General features: G+C 35.5%; 1 protein-coding gene across 4 annotated transcripts in view; it reads right to left on the bottom strand.

The window, feature by feature from the left end:
- Positions 1-23,387, bottom strand: part of LOC148949805 (synaptogenesis protein syg-2-like) — a 302,236-nt gene that overhangs the window by 39,225 nt on the left and 239,624 nt on the right. For 3 of the 4 annotated variants that reach the window (XM_089093104.1, XM_089093105.1, XM_089093106.1), the window contains 2 exons: positions 19,255-19,536; positions 563-904 (listed from right to left, as the gene is read on the bottom strand). In XM_089093104.1, coding sequence (XP_088949230.1) covers positions 563-904; positions 19,255-19,536 — 624 coding nt within the window. The remainder of the gene's footprint in view (positions 1-562; positions 905-19,254; positions 19,537-23,387) is intronic. The other variant, XM_089093107.1, reaches the window with a different exon arrangement.

The following is a 23,387-nucleotide window of genomic DNA, read 5'->3' as shown; positions in this document are numbered from 1 at the left end:
TATTGCCTTCATTCTCTATTTACCTAAGCGGATTCAGGGGTGGATCTAGAGGAAAATCTTGGGGGAGGTGCAATATGACAAGGGCGTCAATGAGCAAAATCTTGGGGGGGGGAAATGTGACAAGGATACCAATAATTGACCAAATTGAAAAATTTATTCTAAAAAAGCGTAAAGAGAAAACAAGGAATGAGGGCGCCAGAAAAAATATTGAAGGGCCCTGCCCCCCCCCCCGCCCCCTGGATCCGCCGTTGTTTTTATTAATGTTTTGTTTTATATTGATATTGTATATTCTATATTGTTTGTTTTACAAGATTTCAAGCATATTTTTGTGACATTATGAGAACACTTTTCTTGGATAGAGAAAATATATCACTTCTCTAAGTAAGTCAGTACTAAAAAAGATGTTAATTTTTAATTTTTTATAAAGTTCAAATTCCCCCTTCTGTTTTTCTTCCTCTCTCTGCTTCGTACAAAATTACAAACATAGTTATAGGAAAGTTTAAGGGTTTATAAAAACATATTAGAAACAGAAAGTAAATGGATCCTTCTAATTACTTATTACCTTGCTTTAGATGTGCAACACCTTCTTCATTGATAAAAACATCAATGCTCCCACTCAGACCAAACTGGTTGACTCCAAATAATCTACTCACAACTTTCTTATTTCCCAATCTTACCACCGTATCTAATTGCAAATCTGTACTTATGCGGTTTGGCTCTTTTGCAATTAAGGTGAACTTCGGTATTGAAGATGTTATGTTCAGTGTTATATCACTCGTTTCTAGGTCTTGTACTTGCAGTAGGTAATAGTCTGGTTGCTGGCGAACAGGGGGTAGGCAGGTGAAAGTATAAATTGCAGAATGTGGCTGAGCCAATGTGCAGTTCTCTGGCCTTTGAGGTGGACCTACAAGATAAAATTACCCATAATGTTCCACCAGTATTACGAGCTTCACCGAACAAACAGAACCTATGTGGCACCAAAATATTTATCTTAATTCAAGCCAATTTATTGGTCAATATTATTTACTTTAAAGCTGTTCCCTAACTAAATCCCACTTTGTATATGATTAAATAAAAAAATTAAGGTTTTTTGAACTGAAAGTAAGGAGCAGCATTAAAACTTAAAATGAACAGAAATTAGTCCGTATATAAAAGGGGTTGTCCCCTCCTCAACGCCTCGCTCTTTACACTAAAGTTTTTTATTTTATAAAAAAAAAAAGTTGTGAGACAGAGTCAAACTTTAGTGTAAAGAGCGAGGTGTTGAGGAGGGGACAGCCCCTTTCATATACGGAATAATTTCTGTTCGTTTTAAGTTTTAATGTTGCTCCTTACTAGTAATGCTGCTAGTTTTAATGTTGCTTCTTAAAGCCTCAAAATGTCTGCGGCTAGGAGACAAAAGACAATGAGAATCCATATATAGAAGCGCGCCTAGTGCCGGGGCCTGGCGGCGAAGCCGTGCAACTTTTTTTCAAATTGACTTTACTTGCAACCAGTTGAGCATTCTGTAGCTTTCTTTATACCAAACTGTAGCATTTAGTGAATAGTTTTTATGAGTATATTTATGACTTTTTCCAGTTGCCCTAGCTGATGAAAACTTTTCATGGTTCACTATGCACAATCTGGTAGGGGGTGGTGGTCCACATTGAGCCAGCCTATGGTCCTTAATTGGCCACTGGAAGATGCATACAAGTATTAATTACTTTAATGGCTTAAACGCTGCAGAAACTAAATTAAAAAACTAAATATAAGAACTGACACCTTTTAGGATGTCCCTTTTAGGATGGTCTTGATACTGTCCCTTTTGCGGGGACTTGGTTTGACATCTTCTTCAAAATATCCTTGCGAGGATACATTATGGAATCTTCATTTTAAGTTCACTTCCATTTACATATTCCTGTAATGTCTAATACGCTTATTTTTGCTGAGTCATCACTCTTTAATTGAACAGCACCAGGGTAATATTCTCCTTAATAGACCACTTTCACATGGTCTCCCTCTGCAATAGTATCAAATACTTCGTCCTCTGCAGGCTGCTCATTTTCTTCCTGTCCTGGGTGACAAAATGAGTCATCATTATCATTCATTCAAAAACTTTGATCGATCTCTAGATCATACTGCAATATTTTTCTCACTGCTATTTGCTGGACTGCTTTGGCCTTGCATCCTTGATGCTTTTCCTCATTTTTGCTTTCTCCTCAGCTTCAATTTGTTTTATATCTGGAGGGTCAGTTAATACTTTTCTTGAGTCATGCTTCCTTCCCCTGGTAAATTGTTTTCTAGGAACAACTTCTGCAAAAGTTCTGACTTGCTCTGGAGTGATAGTGGAAGATGAAGGTTGTATACCCACTTTCGGGTATATATACTTGAGAAACCCCAGAAATTCGTCTTTGTCCTTTTCATTAGCCATTTGTTCAGACGACATGCTTGGTCTGTTACTTGCATACGAGGATAAAAAGCTTCCTCGGTAAAGCCGTTAAGGCTGGAATGCCAAATATCAGATTGGGCATATCCACTCTGGTTATAGAAAGGGGTGAATGTACGTGGGAAGGACATGCCAACCAATCGTTCTATATTGTAGATGGTAACCTTTTTTTCTGGATTGCTTAGCATCCAATTATCCATCACTCTGAAGATCACTGAAGTTTAGTGGTTGCAGCCTATTATATATATATATATATATATATATATATATATATATATATATATATATATATATATATATATATATATATATATATATATATATATATATATATATATATATATATATATATATATATATATATATATATATATATATATATATATATATATATATATATATATATATATATATATATACCTGAATGATGCTTGTGAAAATTTTTGCGAAATATTAATTTTATGGTCAACCGTCACTATTACCGTAGTCGCTGGTGTTCGAGCTAAAAGCGTACCTAGAACCCTACAAAACGAACCAGTTTACAGTTTATTTAAACATCGTAGAACTTGCACCAATGTATATTGAAAAACTAAAACCTTTTACCCGTTGCATACAATGCAAGCAAATCTCCTGACTCCAGATGAGATTGAACGAAGTTACAATACACCGTACAAGTACAATGTACTAGGAATCAGTGTTTTTAGTCGACATGAACATACTATTCCATTGCGAACAAAGAGACGCTTTGAAGTTTCTCGGTCCATTGAAACTATTCTAGAACAGGATTCATATAAAAAATTCAAACCGGTCGCGGTAGTGAATTTATTAATCCCCATGTTAAAAATGTACTAGTGAAATTTACTACACTGTTCTATCATATTCATAGTCCTATAAAGGCTGCATTGGCCGAACGATTGATAAGAACTATTCGAATTTTAATTTCAAGATATTGTACACTGAAAAATACATCGACTTTTATTTATGATCTAGATAAAATCATGTTGATTTATAATCAACGACCTCATCGATCATTGTCCAACTCTACACCAACGGAAGTTCATCATTCTGATAATGATACAATTGACACCTTTCTTAAACAGTATTCCAATGAATCAAATGTCCAGAAGAAAATTAAATTCAATGTTGGTGATACTGTGCGAATTAATAGAACAACTAATGTATTTGAAAAGAGGAATTACTTGTGGTCCTCTGAACTTTTTAAAGTAGCAAAAATTCTAGACACTAAACCCATTACTTATCGCCTGCGTGATACCAAAGATGAAGAGATTCTTTGTGGCTTTTATGACTATGAACTGCAAAAGTTAAAAATGCTAGTGAAATCTATCAAATTGAAAAGATATTAAAGACACGTACTCGCAGGGGTAAGAAACAGTTACTTGTTCGGTGGCTAGGATACAACTCTGATTTTGATTCTTGGATGAATGATTTCTATGTAACTTTCATGTCCAACGTTTCCGATCCTCTCTACAACGACTTGAATATGACAATTGATTTTTGGACAAAACTCTCCCCCGCCATCAAATTTGACGGTGCGTATGAAGTGGCTCTTGTCGAATGTATTCTCAAAAATACCTATGACATCCTGAGAAAGGATCGAGTGTATGACATAAAACATCTACCATTCGATTGGATTATAAATGGGTTGGGCTCTGTGGACTATGAATGGGTGGAAGCACTTAAATATAGTGAATATCTACATGCCAAATTAAAATATATTGAATACGATAATATGGGATATTTGTGTCGTACAATCAATAGAAAAATCTCATATCGTAGGAATGGTACCTTCCATTTTAATTATTCATTGGAGCATGATAGGATTTACATTAGCTCACCTGTTGACACTGAAATAATTATTCTCAATGATAATCTGAGAGATGTTCTTGGCTTTAAACAGAATATGATCAATGGGAAAAATGCTGGCACCGTTTACGGGATGGATCAAATTATTTTTGCTGATTATCCACCTGGTTTTGCCTCGGACTCTTGCATATTTCTCTGTGCATCCTTTGTGGAAACGTCGAGAGTCGGTAATTCAAATGTCCCCCTCCTATGTGTTCTTGAACAACAAACATCCCGCGAGCTTGTTCATCCCTAATCGAAAGCACATTCTGTATGTCCCTGTAAACCTGTCGTGTTTGATACCTGTCAAGTTAGACCTAAGAAGTGAATTGGGCAATTCCCAAGAAATAGAAAAAGGTTTAGCACTGTTTCCTTGTCTTACCCGACCCATTGCCGGCAATGGCAAACTCACATCGCCAAAGAAAAAGTAAAAATCCATTTGTCTGCCCCGATATCGATTGCTATGTTGGTGCTTTGAGTCCACGTCAAATAGGCAATGGATTGGACTACTACAAGGGGCGTACTACAATGTCTAGCTATGGTCTTGGTAGCTGGTTTGCTAGGCTATTTCGTTCTGCACTACCCCTTGCCAGAAAATATCTTGTACCTGCTGCATCAAATTTTGCTGCCTCCACAATACAGGACTGGGGGTCGGGCAAGAATTTCAAGGAGAGTGTTAAGGAAAATATTAGATCTTCATCAAGAGCCGTTGGTGAGCAACTAAAATCTCGACAAAATGGGGAGGGATTGAAAAGAATGCGTTCGCGTCATTCACTCATCAGTCTTCACCCAGGCAGGAAGCAAAGGACATCAACAAAGACTTTGAGGGATAAAACCATGAAGGCCAATAAGCAGAAGAAGAAAAAGAAATATATTATTCTATCGATGAAGAATTTGTTCTCTTAAAATGACGTATCTCCCTAACAAGGAATCATATCCATCAAGGAGTCATTTCCTCATTGAATATATGCAATGCTGAAAATGTTGATGTCAGTGTCAAGTATGGCTACTATGAACAATTTTATCCCCAACAACCCCTCTCGGAAAAAATACACTTTCAAATATTTTCCAATGAAGACTATTTCATTGTTTTGTCGTCAACATTTATTGATTTAAATGTTGTGGTGAAGAAAAAGTCAGATAATACAACTCCAAATTCCGGCGATGGTCTCTACTATGAGAACTGTATTCTACACAACCTATTCAAACAAATTAATGTATTTGTTAATGGAACTTTGGTGAGCACTAGCAATAATTTATCAAACTGTGCAAGCTATGTAAAATTTATGATGATGACGCCAAAGGCCTACAAGGAGTTAAGAGGATTTTCATTAGGCTATGAATATCGATCAGGTGTTGATACTGACGGATAGTTGACTACTGCAGTGACCCAGGAGTATCATCTAGTTGGAAAATTAAATCATGAGATCTTCAATATATCCCAATGGCTACCCCCCCACTGTCAAGATTGACATAAAGTTACAGAAGGCACCATCGAATTTTATTTTGAGAAAAACACTTCCTGCAGCACCCGATGCAAATGTCAATATCACATCGGCAATTCTCCACGTCTGAAAACAACAGGTTATGAGCTCTGTTGCATTGGCAGTGGAAAAGCTAAGAGCCAACGGCAACAACATTAAGCTTCTTGTCCCTCATATAATCACCAATCAACGTAATATTGCCATCGGTTCTCGTAGCTATAGCGATTCATCATTTATCAATGGAGAAATCTCATCAAAATTGGCTTTGGTATTTGTGAAGAGTGGCAGTGCCGTTGGATTCTGGACTGAATCCCCCCATGATTTTAATTTTTTCGGTCTATCTAGCCTTGTGTGCAAAGTGAATGGTATTCCACTGTACGCTCTATCATTTGACAAAAATCCTATAGAACTCTGTACGAGTTAACCATGCAATCCCTAGATCACGACTCTCAACTATTTGAAAATGGAATAACCGATTCAATGTTTTAAAAAAATCATGGGGTTATTGTTTTGGACTTGTCAGGCACACAGGATATGAGCATAGTACGAACAGGGAATGTACGTTTAGAGTGTACATTTTCCAATGCTCTGACTGAGAGTATCACGCTAATATGACTGAGTCAATTTGAAATCTATTGGGAAATCACACCCGACCGCAGTGTTCTACTAGACCTTGCACCATGAACACAAACCAAATAATCAATGTATTTAGTATGGATCCATACATGTCCCAGTACAAGTACTATTGCATACCTTCGGACTTAATTGAAAAAATTCCAAGTGTTAACAATACCCTTATCATTGTTAATAGCAGTCCATCGACTTTGAAGACCGGTCAATGGCTATGCATCTTTCAAACAGCGAAAAATATTGAATTTTTTGACCCTTTTGGCCTATCGTATAAATTCTACGCTCCATACATAAGAAACTTTATTGAAAGCAGGTGGAAAACCATTGTTCAAAATCAACGAAGAGTACAGGATTTAACGACTAAGACATGTGGCTTTCATGCACTAGTCTTTTTCATGTTCAGATGTCGTGGCTACACCTACAAGCAGTTTCTCAACATCTACGTTGACATACCTCGATTGAACGACTCTAGTGGAGAATATACTTACAAGTGTATTTAATATTGATTTTAGTACCCTAATAATAATATGTTTTAAAAATGTATCTGAAATTGTTTATTAATAAAAAAAAATTTATATACATGATAAAACGAATTTTCTAATCTTTAGATTTAATCCAATAATAGGTATTTGTCGACAACAACTAGTTCAGGTAGATTATATGAATTCAAAGTGTAATGATCCTTATGTACTGCAATGTCAGGGTCACATTTTCTACAGTAGAGTGTGACTTCCCTATTGTCATATCTCTTTGCATAGTGAATTATACTATTCTCATTCATTCTATAGAATTCAAATGTTTCAATTTGCTTATTTGAAGCAATTTCATAAACAGTGTCCTCAAGTGTCGAATCACATTCCGTCACGGCCAAATAAAAATCAGTGGGTTTATAATCATAACATCCATTGTCTTCACAACAATGACGTAGAAACTATATTCTCTTGTTGTTCCAACAGTTGAATCGTTGACCTGGTTTCTCCTCCCAGAACAATCTAAAACCACGACGATACCCATCTCGTAGCAATAAACTAAAATCACGGTTAGGATTCTTTCCAATCATACCGGGATATGTATTCTCGCACTGATTACATTTATCATAATGACAATTGGAGCATAGGTGACCTCTAGGATGAGAGTCACACACCTCTTCAAGACAGGAATTACAACCTTTAATTTGTACAGCATATCCTCTTACAATTTACACGGGTTGCATAATCTACACTTTTCATCATACTCATCAATCATTGTGCAATTCTCACATGATGACCAGCTGCCCAGTTTGTACATACATAACGGACATGTATGGAACATTTTTTCATTTGTTGTCGCTCTCACCACCACAAGTAAAAAGAGATAGCAACAACAAAAAATTGTTTGAAATAGAGAGAGAGAGAGGATTAAACCATTCTTGTGCACCCTCTTTATCATGAAAAAAGTCCAAAGTTTTTTAAATAGTGTTTGAAAGCATATAAATAACACCATATGTCCGTGACGTGATCAATATATCAACAAATTGTGTAAATGCATTTCGACCACGACGTAGAAGTTTCATACAATAGTCTAATGATGGAGAATCAGTTTTCATTATATAGACAAGCATTCCCCGGGAAAATATCTTCCTTTGAATAGACAGCTCTAGAAAATTGTCACCTAGAATCAAACGTTTTTCCATAAGAACTAGATTCCCCATGATTCGCTCTTTCTCGAATCTATCAATTTTTTAGAGTCCTAACTCTCTCACAACCAACTTCAAACTAACCACAATTTTTTGTACTCTAAAAAATATATGCTAGCATACTATAGCAAGAAAACAAAATATCATTGATTTAGAAACAATTTTATTGAACATAATTACGATAATAATAATCACTGATGCATTTTGTTCTCATAAATATATTTTGATGGGATATCTAATGCTGACCGAAGTTTATTTATATGGAGAATATTCACTTTTCCAGCAAAACTTAGCTGCTCCTCCTGCTTAAATTTGCTTAATGATATCACGTATCTGGCATACATAGTGTCCCATTCAAGACATAGTCTACAACCAGTGGTTATTTCCACAGTCACATTGGGTAGTCATGTATCATTGCTACTTCTACCAATTCCATCCTTAAGATCTATTAATATAAATGCACCCATCATTTTTCTAAAATAGTATACTCCAAAATAAAATGCTCTCTTTGAATTTATGTATCTTACTAATACGAGTTGTAAAGAAAACCATTCCTTTTATTCAAATCCCAATCACCAATCAAGTTATACTCACTCTCTTTGAAAAGGTGTAATGCTCTGTAGAAATGTATTGCCTATATGCATGGGGATAGTCACTCTCTTTGAAAAGGTGAAGAGCTTCTATAGAATAACGTTGAAATTGCTATATGTCTCCGCAAATAACATGGTGATTGCTATATGTGTACGCAAAATGGAACCTAGATTACTACTTATATATATATATATATATATATATATATATATATATATATATATATATATATATATATATATATATATATATATATATATATATATATATATATATATATATATATATATATATATATATATATATATATATATATATATATATATATATATATATATTTCGGGAAATTGTGGGCGTGGAAGGTGTTTATTTGCCTTCCATTCAGTTCTACCTAATGGAAGAACTGAATGGATTAACTTTTTCGGTACGAAGGGCTGTGGTCTAAAGGAAAAAGATAATAATTAATACATTGTACCAACATCGTTCTTACGTGGCCCCAGGGCATAACTTAAAACCCTTGCTCCGATGGTCGTGGAGGAGTGACCTCCTAAAAAACATATTTTCTATCTGGAAATCAACTACGCTGAACAAAATGGCTATCTCAAAATTTTGATTGGAGGTGTTTGGGGGAACGATGGACAAGGGAGGGGGCTAGTTGCCCTCAAATCACTTCCGATTATTAAAAAGGGCACTAGCCACTCCAATTTCCAATCGAATGAGCCCTTTTTGAAGTTTCTACGACAACTCCTTCGATACGAAGTGCCCTGGTCTAAGACCAAGAAAAAAAATAATACATTATGTCAACATCGTTCTATACTTAGGCAGCGCTATTGCGCTGCCTATGATTCCTGGTCTTACTGAGTTTAAGTTATCGTAGTTTTCTATTTCTTCTGATCTTAAGTTCCATATGGCCTTTACTTTTCTTTGAAAGACATTTTTTTCAGAAAGTTTTTTTTAAATTAATCCCATAAAATATACCTATATCATCTCTTAGTGTAATATATATATCATCTTGCTAAAAGGTTTACTTCCTACCGAAATCAAGGTAATTCTACTATAATTACTATATCAATTACTACAATCAAAATACTACAAGCAGAGTCTTTTCAGAGCAAGTGTTTTTGTTGTTTTTAAGCATTGTAATAATGAAATTTTGTATAATTTTTAGAGTGAGATGCTTTGATTTGCATATTGCTTAGATGATCAAAACGTTTTAGGTAAAAGATAATATAAAATAAATGCAAAGTAGTTGAACGTTTAGGCAATAAGAATAATTGTCGATGTTCCATGAAAAACTTCAAATAGCTCAATTACGGGTATAATTAACCTAAAGGTGGTTGAATTATTGAGCACTTTTATTGGAAATTTTCTTTTTTCGTAGAGATATGATAATATATATTTGCATAAAAGCATGAATTATGAAATTAAGTAGCGTGGCAATTTCACATAAATCTTTTTGTTTTTTTTTGTATTTTAAAGATTGGGCTTGCAGTTGCAAAACAGAGGGGACTTTTGGTCCCATTTGCTGTTGATTTAGTGGACTCAGAATGTTTTCTATCAGTCTAGATTGAAAGGAATGGTTGAATGAATGAATGATTGAAAGGAATGTGAGTCGGGATATATGGAAGGCTAGTGGGGTTATCAAGTTTCTGATTTCCGTGTTTACAAAAGCCTACAACCTATTAACAGACAAGTTAAAATATTTAACTGAGAAAAAATTCATTTTATCCAATCGATACTGCGAAACAATCTAAGGAACGGTTTTGTTAATCACCTTGAGTCTCTTTTCACAGAAATCTCATGACGTATTGGAATACACGTTTTACCGCTTTCGTCCTCACGAGGAGAGAAGGTGGGTAGGTAGGGGTTAAATATAGTTTTTAAACCATACCGCCTTTCTATATACAGAGTTTAACAAATGAAAATATAGAGAAAACTGGTATAATATTTTAAAACAGTGGATAAAAAAACAACACAATTTAAATCATAAAGAAATCCAAATATTTCGACATCACGTAGAGAAGCCTTTATCAAAGGAAAAAAAAATGTATTGAGCTATTTTAAACCCAAGATATAAAGAACATGAAAAAAAAAATTCCCATGTTAATAACTTCCAGCATCACCATGTAAATAGTACAAATACGCACAAAAGAATGACATGTAGGGATGTCTCTAGTACAGTTTGAGTTTGGTAATGAAACCATTAAATTGAATCTATTTCTTAAACCTACCAAATATCATTCTGTTGTGCGTATTCGTGCTATTTGCATGGTGAAAGGTGAAACCAAACATTGGTCTGTCCAGTAATTAATTAAAAAAACTTTTTCCACAAAATAAGTTTTTTAAAGAAAAGTAAAGAACTCCATTAAACAAAAAATGAGCAAAAATAAAATCGAATAATCTACCAAGCGTGAAACTACCACAAATCAGCATCGATAAATAAATGAAACCCAAAACGAACAGAAATTACAATAAATAACCGAGTCAAACTCAAAACGAGCAGAAATTAACATAAGTTGGGCTCAAAACCCCTATGCCTTCCCAAGGCCAGAACATAATTTGCACTTTACTGAAAAAATATAAATGTTTTTACTTTTATAACTTTAATAAATCAAATAATATTAACATTTTGATCACTAAATATCAGTATATGTATATTAAACTGACAATGCACATTCATTTTTACTGTCAAGGGGGTAGTGACGGGGTTGTGAGTTTGACTCAGTAGATTATTTGATTTTATTTTTGCTCATTTTTTGTTTAACGGAGTTCTTTAATTTTCTTTGAAAAATTTATTTTGTGGAAAAAGTTTTTTAAATTAATTTCTGTTCGTTTTATATTGACATATTCTTTTCAGAGAAAAAGAAAATAACACTTTAAATCTTTTTGTTTTTTTGAGAATTTATAGTTTGGCCTGCTATTTGTATGCTGGAGAAAAATTTCAGCAATTTGTAACAACATACACCCTCTTAAAAATCTGGACACAAATAGTAGTGTTTAATTTAGTTTCATACCTCTTCTAGTTGACCTGAAATGGAAAACTTGATACTATTCGCAAAATCTGTTTACTTTCTTTGATAGCTTGGATACACTTACGCTATTTTGATTTCGTTAAATTTTAAAAGCAGAAGCAGCCCCGAAAGTTTGAACGTAATACCCTGAGTCGCTCTTGGGATACTGCTGAGATGCCTTATTGCGAATTACCATTAACACAGTGAATTTCGATTTAATCTTATGGCAACATTTAATTTTAAACATAAAGTCAAATGGGAGGGGTGTGGGAGGGTGATTAGTTTCCCTCCAATCACTTTCGACTATTAAAAAGGGCACAAGGCCTTTCGATTTCCAATCGAATGAACCCTTTTTGAGTTTCTATGACAACACTTCCTATAAACACCTTATATGCCCCCAGGGCATAAATTACAACCCTTACCCTAAGGGCTGTGGGGGTGGTTGTCATCCTCTAAGGCCTAATTTACAGAACTTTAAACTACGTTAAAGAAAATGGCTATCTCAAAATTTTGATTGGGTGTGTTTGGGGAAATGGTGGGCGTGAAAGGGGTGTTAGTCGCCTTCCAATTACTTTCGACTATTGAAAAGGCCACAAGCCATTTCAATTTGTAATTGAATGAGCCCTTTTTGAAGTTTCTACGACAACGCGTTCTATAAAACTTTATATGCCCTCAGGGCATAACTTACAACCCTTGTCATGAGGGCTGTGAGGAGGTTGTCATCCTCACAGACCTAATTTCCAGAACTTTCTGCTACGTTGAACAACATGGTTATCTGAAAATTTTTATTGGATATGTTTGGGGGAATGGTGGGCATGAGAGGGGGGTTGGTTACCCTCCAATCAGTTTCAACTATTAAAAAGGGCACTAGCCCTCTCAGTTTCCGATTGAATGACCCTCTTTTGAAGTTCTTGCGACAACTCTTTCATTAAAAGCTTATATGCCCCCAGGGCATAACTTACAACCTTCTGGGGGGTTTTATCATCCTTAAATATATAATTTCTAGAACTTTCAATTACGTTGAACAGGTTGGCTATCTCTATACTTTGATTGAATGTGTTTGGGGAAATGGTGGGCGTGAGAGGGGGGTTAACTCACTTTCGACTATTAAAAAGGGCAATTTCAATTTCCAATCAAATGAGCCCCTTTTGAAATTTCTACAACAACTTTCTATATAAACCTTATATGCCCCCAGGGCATAACTTACAACCCTTGCACTGAGGGCTATCATCCTAAAAGACCTAATTTCCAGAACTTTCACCTACGTTGAATAAAATGGATATCTGAAAATTTTGATTGGATGTGTTTTTGGTAATGGTGGGTGTAAGAGGAGGGTTAGTTGCCCTTCAATCACTTTCGACCATTAAAAGGGCACTAGCTCATTCAATTTTGAATTGAATGAGGCCTTTTTGATATTTTTACAACATTGCTTTCTATAAAAAACCTTAGACGCTCCCAGAACATAACTTACAACCCTTGCCCTGAGGGTTGTGGGGGGATGAATTGTCATCCTTAAAGACCTAATTTCGAAAACTTTCAACTACGTTGAATAAAATGGCTATCTAAAATTTTTGATTCGATGTGTTTGGGGAAAAGGTGGGCGTGAGAGGGGGTTAGTTGCCCTCAAAAAAGTTTCGACTATTAAAAAGGCACTAGCCCTTTGAATTTCCAATCGCATGAGCCCTTTTTGAAGTTTCTACAACAAAGATTTCAATAAAAACCTTATATGCCCCCAGGGCATAACTTATACCCCTTGCCATGAAGACTGTGGGGGGGGGGGGGGAGAAAAACCTTATATGCCCCCAGGGCATAACTTATAACCCGCGCCCTAAAGACGGTGGGGGGAGTGTCCTGCTGAAAGGTATAATTTCCTGAACTTTAAACTGCTTAGAACAAAATGTCAGTCTCGAAATATAGATTGGAGATTATTAGACAAATATTTGGAGTGGACAGTGTGTTAGCAGCCTTCCAATCTCTTTTGACTATAAAAAAGGGCACTAACCATTTCAATTTCTAATCGAATGGGCCCTTTTTGAAGTTTCTACGACAACGCGTTCTATAAAAACTTGACATTCCCCAAGGGTATAACTTACAACCCTTGTCCCGAGGGCTCTGGGGGGGGGGGGTGTCATCCTCAAAGACCTAATTTACAGAACTTAAAACTACGTTGAAAAAAATGACTATGTCAAAGTTTTGATTGGAAGTGTTTGGGGAAAAGGTGGGCGTGAGAGGGGGGTGAGTAGCCCTCCAATCACTTTCGACTATTAAAAAGGGCACTAGCCCTTTGAATTTCCATTCGAATGAGCCTTTTTGAAGTTTCTACGACAACGGCTTCTATAAAAACCTTATATACCCCCAGGGCATAACTTACAGCCCTTGTCCCGAGGGTTGTGGGGGAGGTGTCCTCCTCAAAAACATATTTTCTATTTGGAAATCAACTGCTCTGAACAAAATGGCTATCTCAAAATTTTGATTGGATGTGTTTTGGAGAATGATGGGCGTGGGAGGGGGACTAGTTGTCCTCCAATCACTTTCGACTATTAAAAAGGGCACTAGCCCTTTGAATTTCCAATCGAATGAGCCTTTTTTGGAGTTTCTACGACAACGCCTTCTATAAAAACCTTATATGCCCTCAGGGCATAACTTAACACCCTTGCCCCAAGGCTTTTGGCGGAGTGTCCTCCTCAAAAAGATACTTTCTATGTGGAAATCAACTACGCTGAACAAAATGGCTATCTCAAAATTTTGATTGGATGTGTTTGGGGGAATGATGGGCGTGGAAAAGGGGCTGGTTGCCCTCCAATCACTTTCGACTATTAAAAAGGACACTCGCCACTCGAATTTCCAATCGAATGAGTCCTTTTAGAAGTTTCTACAACAACTCCTTCGATACTAAGTGCCCGGGTATGGAGAAGAAAAAAAAATAATACATTGTGCCCACATCGTTCTTTACTTAGGCAGCGCTGTCGCGCTGCCTATGATTGAAAGAGGAAAGTGACAAGTGTTGTTAGGACATGGAAAATTATCTGATATATTTTTTGTAATATAAACATTGATTTAAATTTATGGAATCTAAATTTAAGGAAAATATTTATTAAGCGGCTAATTTTTTCTCCCCAAATTGATGCCAAAGCATAAACACGAATCTTGAAAGTAATGAATGATATTGCTTACGAGTAATATCCCGATATCTTCCAATTGAAACTGGTTTACTACTGAGGCAAAACAGCGACTAGGAAATAAATGATATTATCTACGAAATGAGAAATGGGGCCCTTGGCTCTAATCTTTTATTTCTGAGAATGGCAAAATTTTGTTTGCCATGTATTTTATATACGTTTGTAGAAATGGTAAACGCAGGTTTAAAGATACCAAACTTTCGAGTTCATTTAAAAAGGCCGAACTTATACTTTTGATTAAATGTTGTCCTAGGGATGATTATTATAACTAAAATCTAATATATCCCGTGTAATCTAGATAATTTCAGGGTCAATGGACATTTGATAGCCTCATATTTATCGAACAGGTATTTGTTTAAAGAAAGAAATGGCATATTATCAAGCCTTTATAATGTTAAGTGTGGGATCCCCCATGAGTCTCTTCTTGGACATTTATTATTCGCTATTTACATTGAGATTTCATGGTAATAGATTTGCCTAGATAATTGTCTAGATGCCTAGATAATATACACGTCTGGATGCCTAGTTAATTAAGATATCTAGGTAATTAGATGCCTAAATAATATAACTATCTAGATGCCTAGATAGTTTGCCTAGATGGTACAGTTAACATACCCAGTAAAGTGCTAGAACTTTTTGTGCACGATGCCTCGTTTAATGTAATGGTTAGGTCTGAAAAAAAAAAAATGTTCGATGCATCATCTGGGGACAGGATAAATGTTGGAAAGTTATTAGATCTGAACAGGTTGAACTAAATTGTAGAAATTCGGCCTTTATGATGTATGCTCAGTGTATATATCCTTGGTTAAAGGCACAGTAGACAGAATATAGTGGTTAAAGGAGATAAATTTTGGAAGTAAAGTTGTGATGTGTAAGAATCAGAGGCAATGCAATAGCGTTGCATATAGTAAAGGCCATAAGGATATAATGTTTTTTTTCCCAGGTGCACTTCATATGGAATAGGGTTGTCGCATATACATTGGAGGGGGCTAGGGGGCTCGTTCGATTGGAAATCAGAAGTTCTAGTGCCCTTTTTAAGAATCAAAAGTGATAGGAGGGCAACAACCCCTCCACGCCCTGTTTTTGTCAAAAGTATTTGATGACAAATTCGAGATAGCCATTTTGCTCAAAATAGTTTAAATATCAGATGACAGACCCTCTGAGGTTGACAAAACCACCAGAACCTGAGGATAAGTTTTGTAAAATTTGCTCTGGGGATATATAAGGTTCTTATGAGTTAGAGGGTCGTATAAAATTCGATGGGATCTAATTCAATTGGAAATTGGAAGTTCTAGGGCCCTTTTTAACAGTCAAACGTTGTCGTAGGGCAACTATCCACCCCCCCCCCCCCCAAACGCCTTCTTTTTCCAAAATGCATCCCATCAAAACTTTGAAATGGTCATTTTTTCCAGAGTCTAGGGACAAGTGTTGTAAGTTATGCACTGGGGCATTTAAGGTTTTTACGAAAGTGGTTGTCGTATAAACTTTGGAGGAGGCTCATTTGATGGGAAATTAAAAGTTCTAGCTCCCTATTTAAAAGTCAAAAGTGATCAGAGGGCAACAAATCCGCCCAAACTTTTTTCTCTAAATTCATCTGATCAAAATTTTGAGATGGTCATTTTGTTCAAAATAGTCCAAAGATAATACAACAATGCATCTAGAGTTGACACAACCCTCCAGAGACGGGAGCAAGTGTTGTAGGTTTTGCCTCGGGGACATAAGTGGCTCTTATGGTCGTATAAACTTCATGGGAGGCTTATTTGGTATGACATTGAAAGTTCTAGTTCCCTTTTTAAGAGCCAATAGCGATTGGAGATCAATTAGCCCCCCGCCAACAACCTATTTTCTCCAAATGCATCTGATCAAAATTATGGGATAGCCATTTTGCTCAAAATACTCCAAAGTTCACATAATAATGCCTCTGGGGTTGATACAGCCCCCCATTGCTAGGGGGTAAGAATTGTAAGTTATGCCTCGGGGGCATATAAGGTTCTTATGGAAGGGGTGGTCGCATAAATTTTCAAATTTACCGTGGTCTCACACTCATACACACACACGCTCACTCACTCATTTAAACTCACACTCTCTGACTCAATCACACTCACTCATTCACTTACACACTCAAAGTAGCAAGTTTTATACTTCGCAAACTTTTACTTGCATTTGAATACAAACATTTTAAAACTTCTTAGTACGTAAAAACTTTATTTTTAAGAATTATAACGTAAAAAAATCACCAGCCTTAGACCCCCCATCCTCCGCAAAAAAAACAAACAAAACTGAAAGATAAATTATTGGCGGAAAGAAAATTTTAACTCTCAAGGGATTTTGAGGGAATATTTAAGAGCATTCCAAATACACTTATTTAGAACTAATAAATAAGATTCGGATATTTTAATTATTAAGCCTAAGACATAAAACAGTTGAAATATTTCTAAAATCTTAAAAATAAGAAACTTTGGTAATAAAAACAAAAAGAAATTTATTAGAAAAAAATTTTCATAAAAAGAAGTTTTTCAAATAAAAGTAAAGAGCCTTATTAAACTCAATACTAGCAGAAATAAATTTCAATAAGAGTTCAGATTAAAAGATACTATGTGCATCCAGTTTTTTGAAAAGGCGTATTTACAATATCTCGAGAACGACTAAGGACATCAAGTTGACAAGTGAGACTAAGAGTATGTTAATGGAGATATTGAAAAGTGATTGGATAACTACAAACGCCCCTCCTTTGCCCTATTAGATGCCCCCTTCCCTCAACACTGATCAAATTTTGAAAAAATAATTTTGTTAAAAAAATAGGCAAAACATCTAGTAACTATGCCTCCGGGGATGCAGTGTCTACTAAAACCCCTAGGGCAATAACTACAAATTCTAAAATGTACACTGCATGAATTGCAGGGGTTTTCGTTAGAAAAAGGAAGAATGTATGATTTTGATCGCTTGGGAAAAGTAATCAAATAAAAACAACTGTGCAATGTCTTTGCTACTTTTTATTCCCAAAAAAACTAAATTGGTCATTTCTGACATCAAGGTAGCTACTATTCTTTGTGATTATTCTTTGTTATGAGAATGTTTTTGAATGAGAGGACATCAAAAAACGGCGTAACTTAAGGGGCTTTCACAGTACGTACGGAATTTTCCATCTCAAGTGAAAAAGTTATGTTGAATTCAGTATAACCTTTCATATTTAGATAATACCCTTCACTCTAGATAAATCATTTGCAAGCAATCATTATATGTGAAATGGAGATGAGCAATTCAATCGCCAGCCGAAATATTCATTTTACAGTTATTGCAGCTGAATGACTTGTCGTGAATAGACGCCATTGAAGGATTTCTCGGAAATTTTCTTGAATTTATTTCCAAAATAGCGTGATAGTAGGCCTACCAGAGCGTGACATCTTCCGAGAATCTTCTGATGTAAAATTCTATGCAGAGTTAAAATCCATTTGGCATTTCCTAGGAACTGGACAACATTTGAAGCTAAAGATCACATAATTAACATAAATAGTTAATTTATGCTCGTGTCAAAGGTTCTATGGCACAGTATAAAAGCCTCACTAGGCAACACAGAGTAATTTTTTATATCACAACAGTGAGATTTCTAATCTTTGCTACCGCTAGCAGCAAGTTCAATGCACGCAAATAAAATTATTCTAAAATGCTGAGACTGTCCCACATCAAAATTTGTAAAAATTAGAAAACTGGTGACAAATGTAATTATAACTCATCTTGTTAAGTATCCGAGGATCTGAAACATAGTTGTATTTTTTATGGCTTGATTGATATACCACTGAACGTGCCTGATCAAGTAAAAAATATTAATGAATAAAGAGTATTTATCATGTAAGGAAGCCTCATTTTTCTTCTCAAAATAGGGTCAAACTTAGAGCATAGCGCATACAGTTTTGGCGTCAGAACTATTTCTAACGTGAAAGTTTTCCCACGTGCCGTTGTTCGCTCGCTGGTATTATAGGCTACACGATAAAACACTAATAAAAAATTAGAATATTTGTATGCAAGACACTCTGTTCACTCTGTGTATAACTTTTAAAATTACCAATAACACACTATTTGATTTTAGATAAAAAAAAAGGATAAAGACTTTCCAGAGCTATTGCTATCGCATAGGGAGTTTAATCTACGCTTTTGTCACTTGTTCCTTTCAAAGGATAAATAGCAAGCTTCTTGAGCAAGCTTGAATCTGATTTCAGAAACCTCTCTCGTGTGAAAACTCTACTACGTACTGTTCTTCATTGGCTTTAGTGTTACAATATTTAACACACATTAAAACAAGAATGTATGTTCGCAAGACTGTCTGTTCAGTCAGTATGTGACTATTAAGATTATCAAGACAGTGACTTAAAATAAATACTATATCTCAATATCATACTACCTTCATAAAATATATGGAAAACACAGGGCACCTTCTGTTTTCCTATCTCATTGCTTGCCAAGGAAAGAAAAGTTTCTGTATATCCAAATTCAAGAGGATTTACCACTATCATGCTGGTGTTACCAAACTGCTCTGATTTTTCCCGTATTCTGCCAGTCGAATTTCTAATCCACATGAAACTCATAGGTTCGGGGTATGCATGTACTTCTGAACTGATCAATAAAGGAGACGGTTTGTCAATTTTTACTATTTTTGGGGTGCTGAATATGCAATAAGGTTCATCTGAAATACACAAAAACCACATTTTAGTTTTGCATATTAAGGTAATTGTCAAGGTCCAATAAAATACTAAAATAAAAAAAGACAAAACGAGAAGAAGCACAAAAATGGTTAGATAATTTTAAAAGTACAATAAAAACAAAAATGAGATCACTTTATTTTAGGCCTACCTTGGTGGTAAAAAAATATGCTTTAGTTTCACTACTGTTGTCCCCACGATTTACTCTATAGATGCTTGACAGGACACACTTTTTTCAAAGATAATTTACACACAGGAAATAGCCTATGGTTTTTCTTAGTTGGAATAGTAAAAGACGAACCAAATGAAATTAGGTGTGGAAGTCAGTCAAACATGTAACCTTACCCCAGAGGAAAAACTTTTCAAAAGTGTTATTGTGTTTTGTTGTCTTTTCAATAGACAAGTGTGTTGCCTGTCTATGATGATTTCTTTGAGTATTGCAGTTACTATGGACTAGAGTTCGTCCTTAACTATGACTGAAATTTATATAATTATTTTAGAGATTTTAAACTGAGGTTATTTTTTTTGTAGCGTTATTTCAATGGAATCATTTTATTTTCAAGCAAAAAAAGTAATTAAAGTCTTACCATTACTAATATCAACCACGATTATTTTCATTGCAATCATGAACGACCAAAGGTACAACGACCAAATTGCAATCGTACAATGACCAAAGGTACTAGATGTAGCTATTTTCTTTAAATGAGCTCTGAAAAAGCTCTCTATGATGTTCCAGTACCCAGCTATCAGCAAAACAGTAAAAAAAATGCTTTCGATGCAGTATTTCGTGGTTTCAGCCACTTTTCTTCTTTTTTAAGAGAATGTATTGTCTTTGTTGTTAAAGCAGGATATTGTAAGTTTCTTTTATAGGGGTTTTGTCAAGGCGGCTACAATGCTGCACTTTTTGTTTTGACCTGACACCAATTTTAGGGATGTCAGGCCATTGTTTTGCTATTGGACGTGCTCGACTTTTATGAGGTTGCAGCTACCACTGCAATTTCGACTATTTAAAGTCTGCAAAGTTTTTTTCTAAGATAATAATTTTATTTACTGTTTTTATTTCAGAGAGAGAAGACAAATAACTTCACTTTTTTAAACAACCAAAGATATAGAAAGACAATTTTTTGTCACTGAAAATGCCGTACCTTCTCGACCTTGCAGAAGACAAAAGTTCATGTAGGAGCTACATTAATATATAGTTGCAAGGTTTTTGACGGAACATATAGCCCACACCGGCGTAATCACTAGCCCAAAAATAGAAAACACTATTACAGTCCAAAAATTAGCTCCTTTTTTGACAAAATTATCAAAGTTCAAATATTAGTTCAAATATTTATTGCTGGATTTCGATGGGCAAACGAACAAAAATACAATCGGCATGTCAGATAACTTACACAGAAGTGTAGGTTAAAAGCGAAATAAGAGTCTAGTGAAATGACCTAACTGTGAAAGCTGGGACACTGAAATAAGAATTAAAATTCATGCTGACTTTTCAAGGGAGCAGGTTAAATACACTGGGCAGATATGTCAGTAATTTCAGTGAGACATTAAAGAGAGTTAGCTGTTTGACTAAAAGAAATTATGATGCAATGGCAGTCGGAAGTAAAGAAGAAAAAAAAACGGTAAGGAAGAAAGATTCACCGGTAATCACAGTAATTTTTCAAATATCATTCTTCAAAGTCACATAATGTCTTTTTGTGTCACAAAAAGTCACAAAAGGACAGCTTTGACTACAAACTAAAAATAAAAAGGACCAACAATTGATGACATTCATGACAAGTGTTCGAATTTCAAATCAGATCATGAAATGATTTTGACTTTTCAGAATTGTGACTTCAACAGAAAACTGAAATCAACACAAAAAAAAAAATTTCATGCAGAGTAATTAAACACAAAGCACAGGTTTGTATCAGAAGACTAGTTATGAATGAACGTAGACAGGCCAAATCTGCCGCCATCACAGTATGTTAGTAATTTTCTTATGGGCTGCTTAAAGAGAGAAGTCAGAAACAGAATAAAACACCACGTTCCTATATCATAGTTACAATAGTAGCTGCAACCTAGTAAAAAGAAAACCTCAGCCCAGAGTATCTGAAAATTAAAAAGTATGTTTAAAAAAAAGCTAATTAGTGCAAAAATTCTTATTCAATACCAACTCAGGAATAGTAACTATTGGCTAGGTTAAACTTCAAATTAAATTTGGAGCGCAACAACAAATTTCTACTATTCTCAAAAAATAGCTGGTGACCTCTGGTTTACAGTCTCCCATCTCAAAGAAGAAGAAGTCGTATTTTAGCATGGTTAAACTTCAAAGTAAATTTGGAGCGCAACAACAAGTTTCTACTATTCTAAAAAAATAGCTGGTAACCGCTGGTTTACAGTCTCCCATCTCAAAGTACAAGAAGTCATATTTTAGCATGGCTACCACTGGCGTGTCTATTTTTTTTTCAGGCCCTAGCTGACTACCGGATAGCCGTGTAGAAATGGTAAGGGCTCGTTTGAAAGCTAATACCTACATCTTATGCCTTTTGATAAAATGAGCTGCAGAAAAGTTCCAAATGGCATCGAAACAGCCCTTTGTGAGGTCATCTGTGGAATAGGAGGGACTAAGAGGGTGGTTAGACCTGTTTTAGAAGGGATTTGTTAACGAGAATCAATGACATGCATATAAGCTTAATTTTCTTCTTCGGAAAAGTGCCAGTTACGAGACTACCACGGTCCAGTCATGGCTCCAATAGGCTACAAGACATGCCTTCAGAATTTAGTAAGTCTCATCACATTAATCTTACATTTGTTCACAGGTATGACTTTAGCTTAACTATATCATGACCACTATTATCTAATTATTAGTCTTGCTTGTTCAATGCTTAGGAGCATTGGGCCTATGCATTTTTGCTTGGGTATTTAATTAAGTAAAGGGGAAGATTAGGAACCCCCTGATAAAAATAGCTAATTTCTGACTACATATTATTCATTCCATTGGGTTCTAATGACTCAGGAGCACTCTCCAGTAGAAACTAGATAAAAACAACTTATTCATTACTGTAGGGCTGGTTTCATTGGGCAGTACTTGTGCACCCTATACTGTAAGGGTACTTGATTCTAACCTTTATCTTAAATCTAAAACAAGGACCAAAACAAAGTGTTGGAAGACAGGCCAGTTGTAAAGTGTGATATTTAAGACAGATTTATTAAAGTCACGCGCATTAACTATTATTCGGACTTCTTCTTTTAATGTTCATTTTCTTGATCTAGTTCTAGTTCAGACTTGATCTAGTCAAAGAATGCAGATTACTGGGGTTGAGTATCGACTATCGATGGGCTTGGAGTAAACAAGAAGAGGTGACGGAAGAGGTCTGCCTGAAAAGGATTGTATTTCTAAAAGACTTGCTTCAACAAATCGGGGAAACTCACCAACTGTATTGGGAATTTTTCACAAACAATATATAAGACCACAAAATGGAGCATGGGATAGTTGCTTATGGCCATACACATAAAAAAAGTTGTTAAAATTGGAAAGAGTTCAGAACATGGCACTCCCAATGGCTCTTGGCATGTACCCCCACACACTTCCAGTGATTGTACCAGGAAACTAGCAGGAGTTGTCCCTATAAGTGAGAGAACAACCGAAGCCACTGTAAAATTAATACTAGGATTCAAGCCTATGGGGAGCAGCACGCTATCTCTTTGTCATGAGAGTGCTAGGCAGCAGAACAAAATCGGGATTGCATCATGGCAAGCTTTTTCAGTACTCTATTAGAACTGGTTATTGGATAAAATTCAGGTTGATTCTTTTAAGTTCCCTCCTCCATGGAAATTTTGCTAAAAAATAGTC

The sequence above is a fragment of the Artemia sp. Qi Xiang Cuo genome, chromosome 8, assembly GCF_049724085.1.
Source record: "Artemia sp. Qi Xiang Cuo chromosome 8, ASM4972408v1, whole genome shotgun sequence".
NCBI classification, from domain to species: domain Eukaryota; kingdom Metazoa; phylum Arthropoda; class Branchiopoda; order Anostraca; family Artemiidae; genus Artemia; species Artemia sp. Qi Xiang Cuo.
The sequence above is the reverse complement of the archived record's forward strand: the minus strand, read 5'-3'. Positions and strand labels throughout refer to the sequence as shown.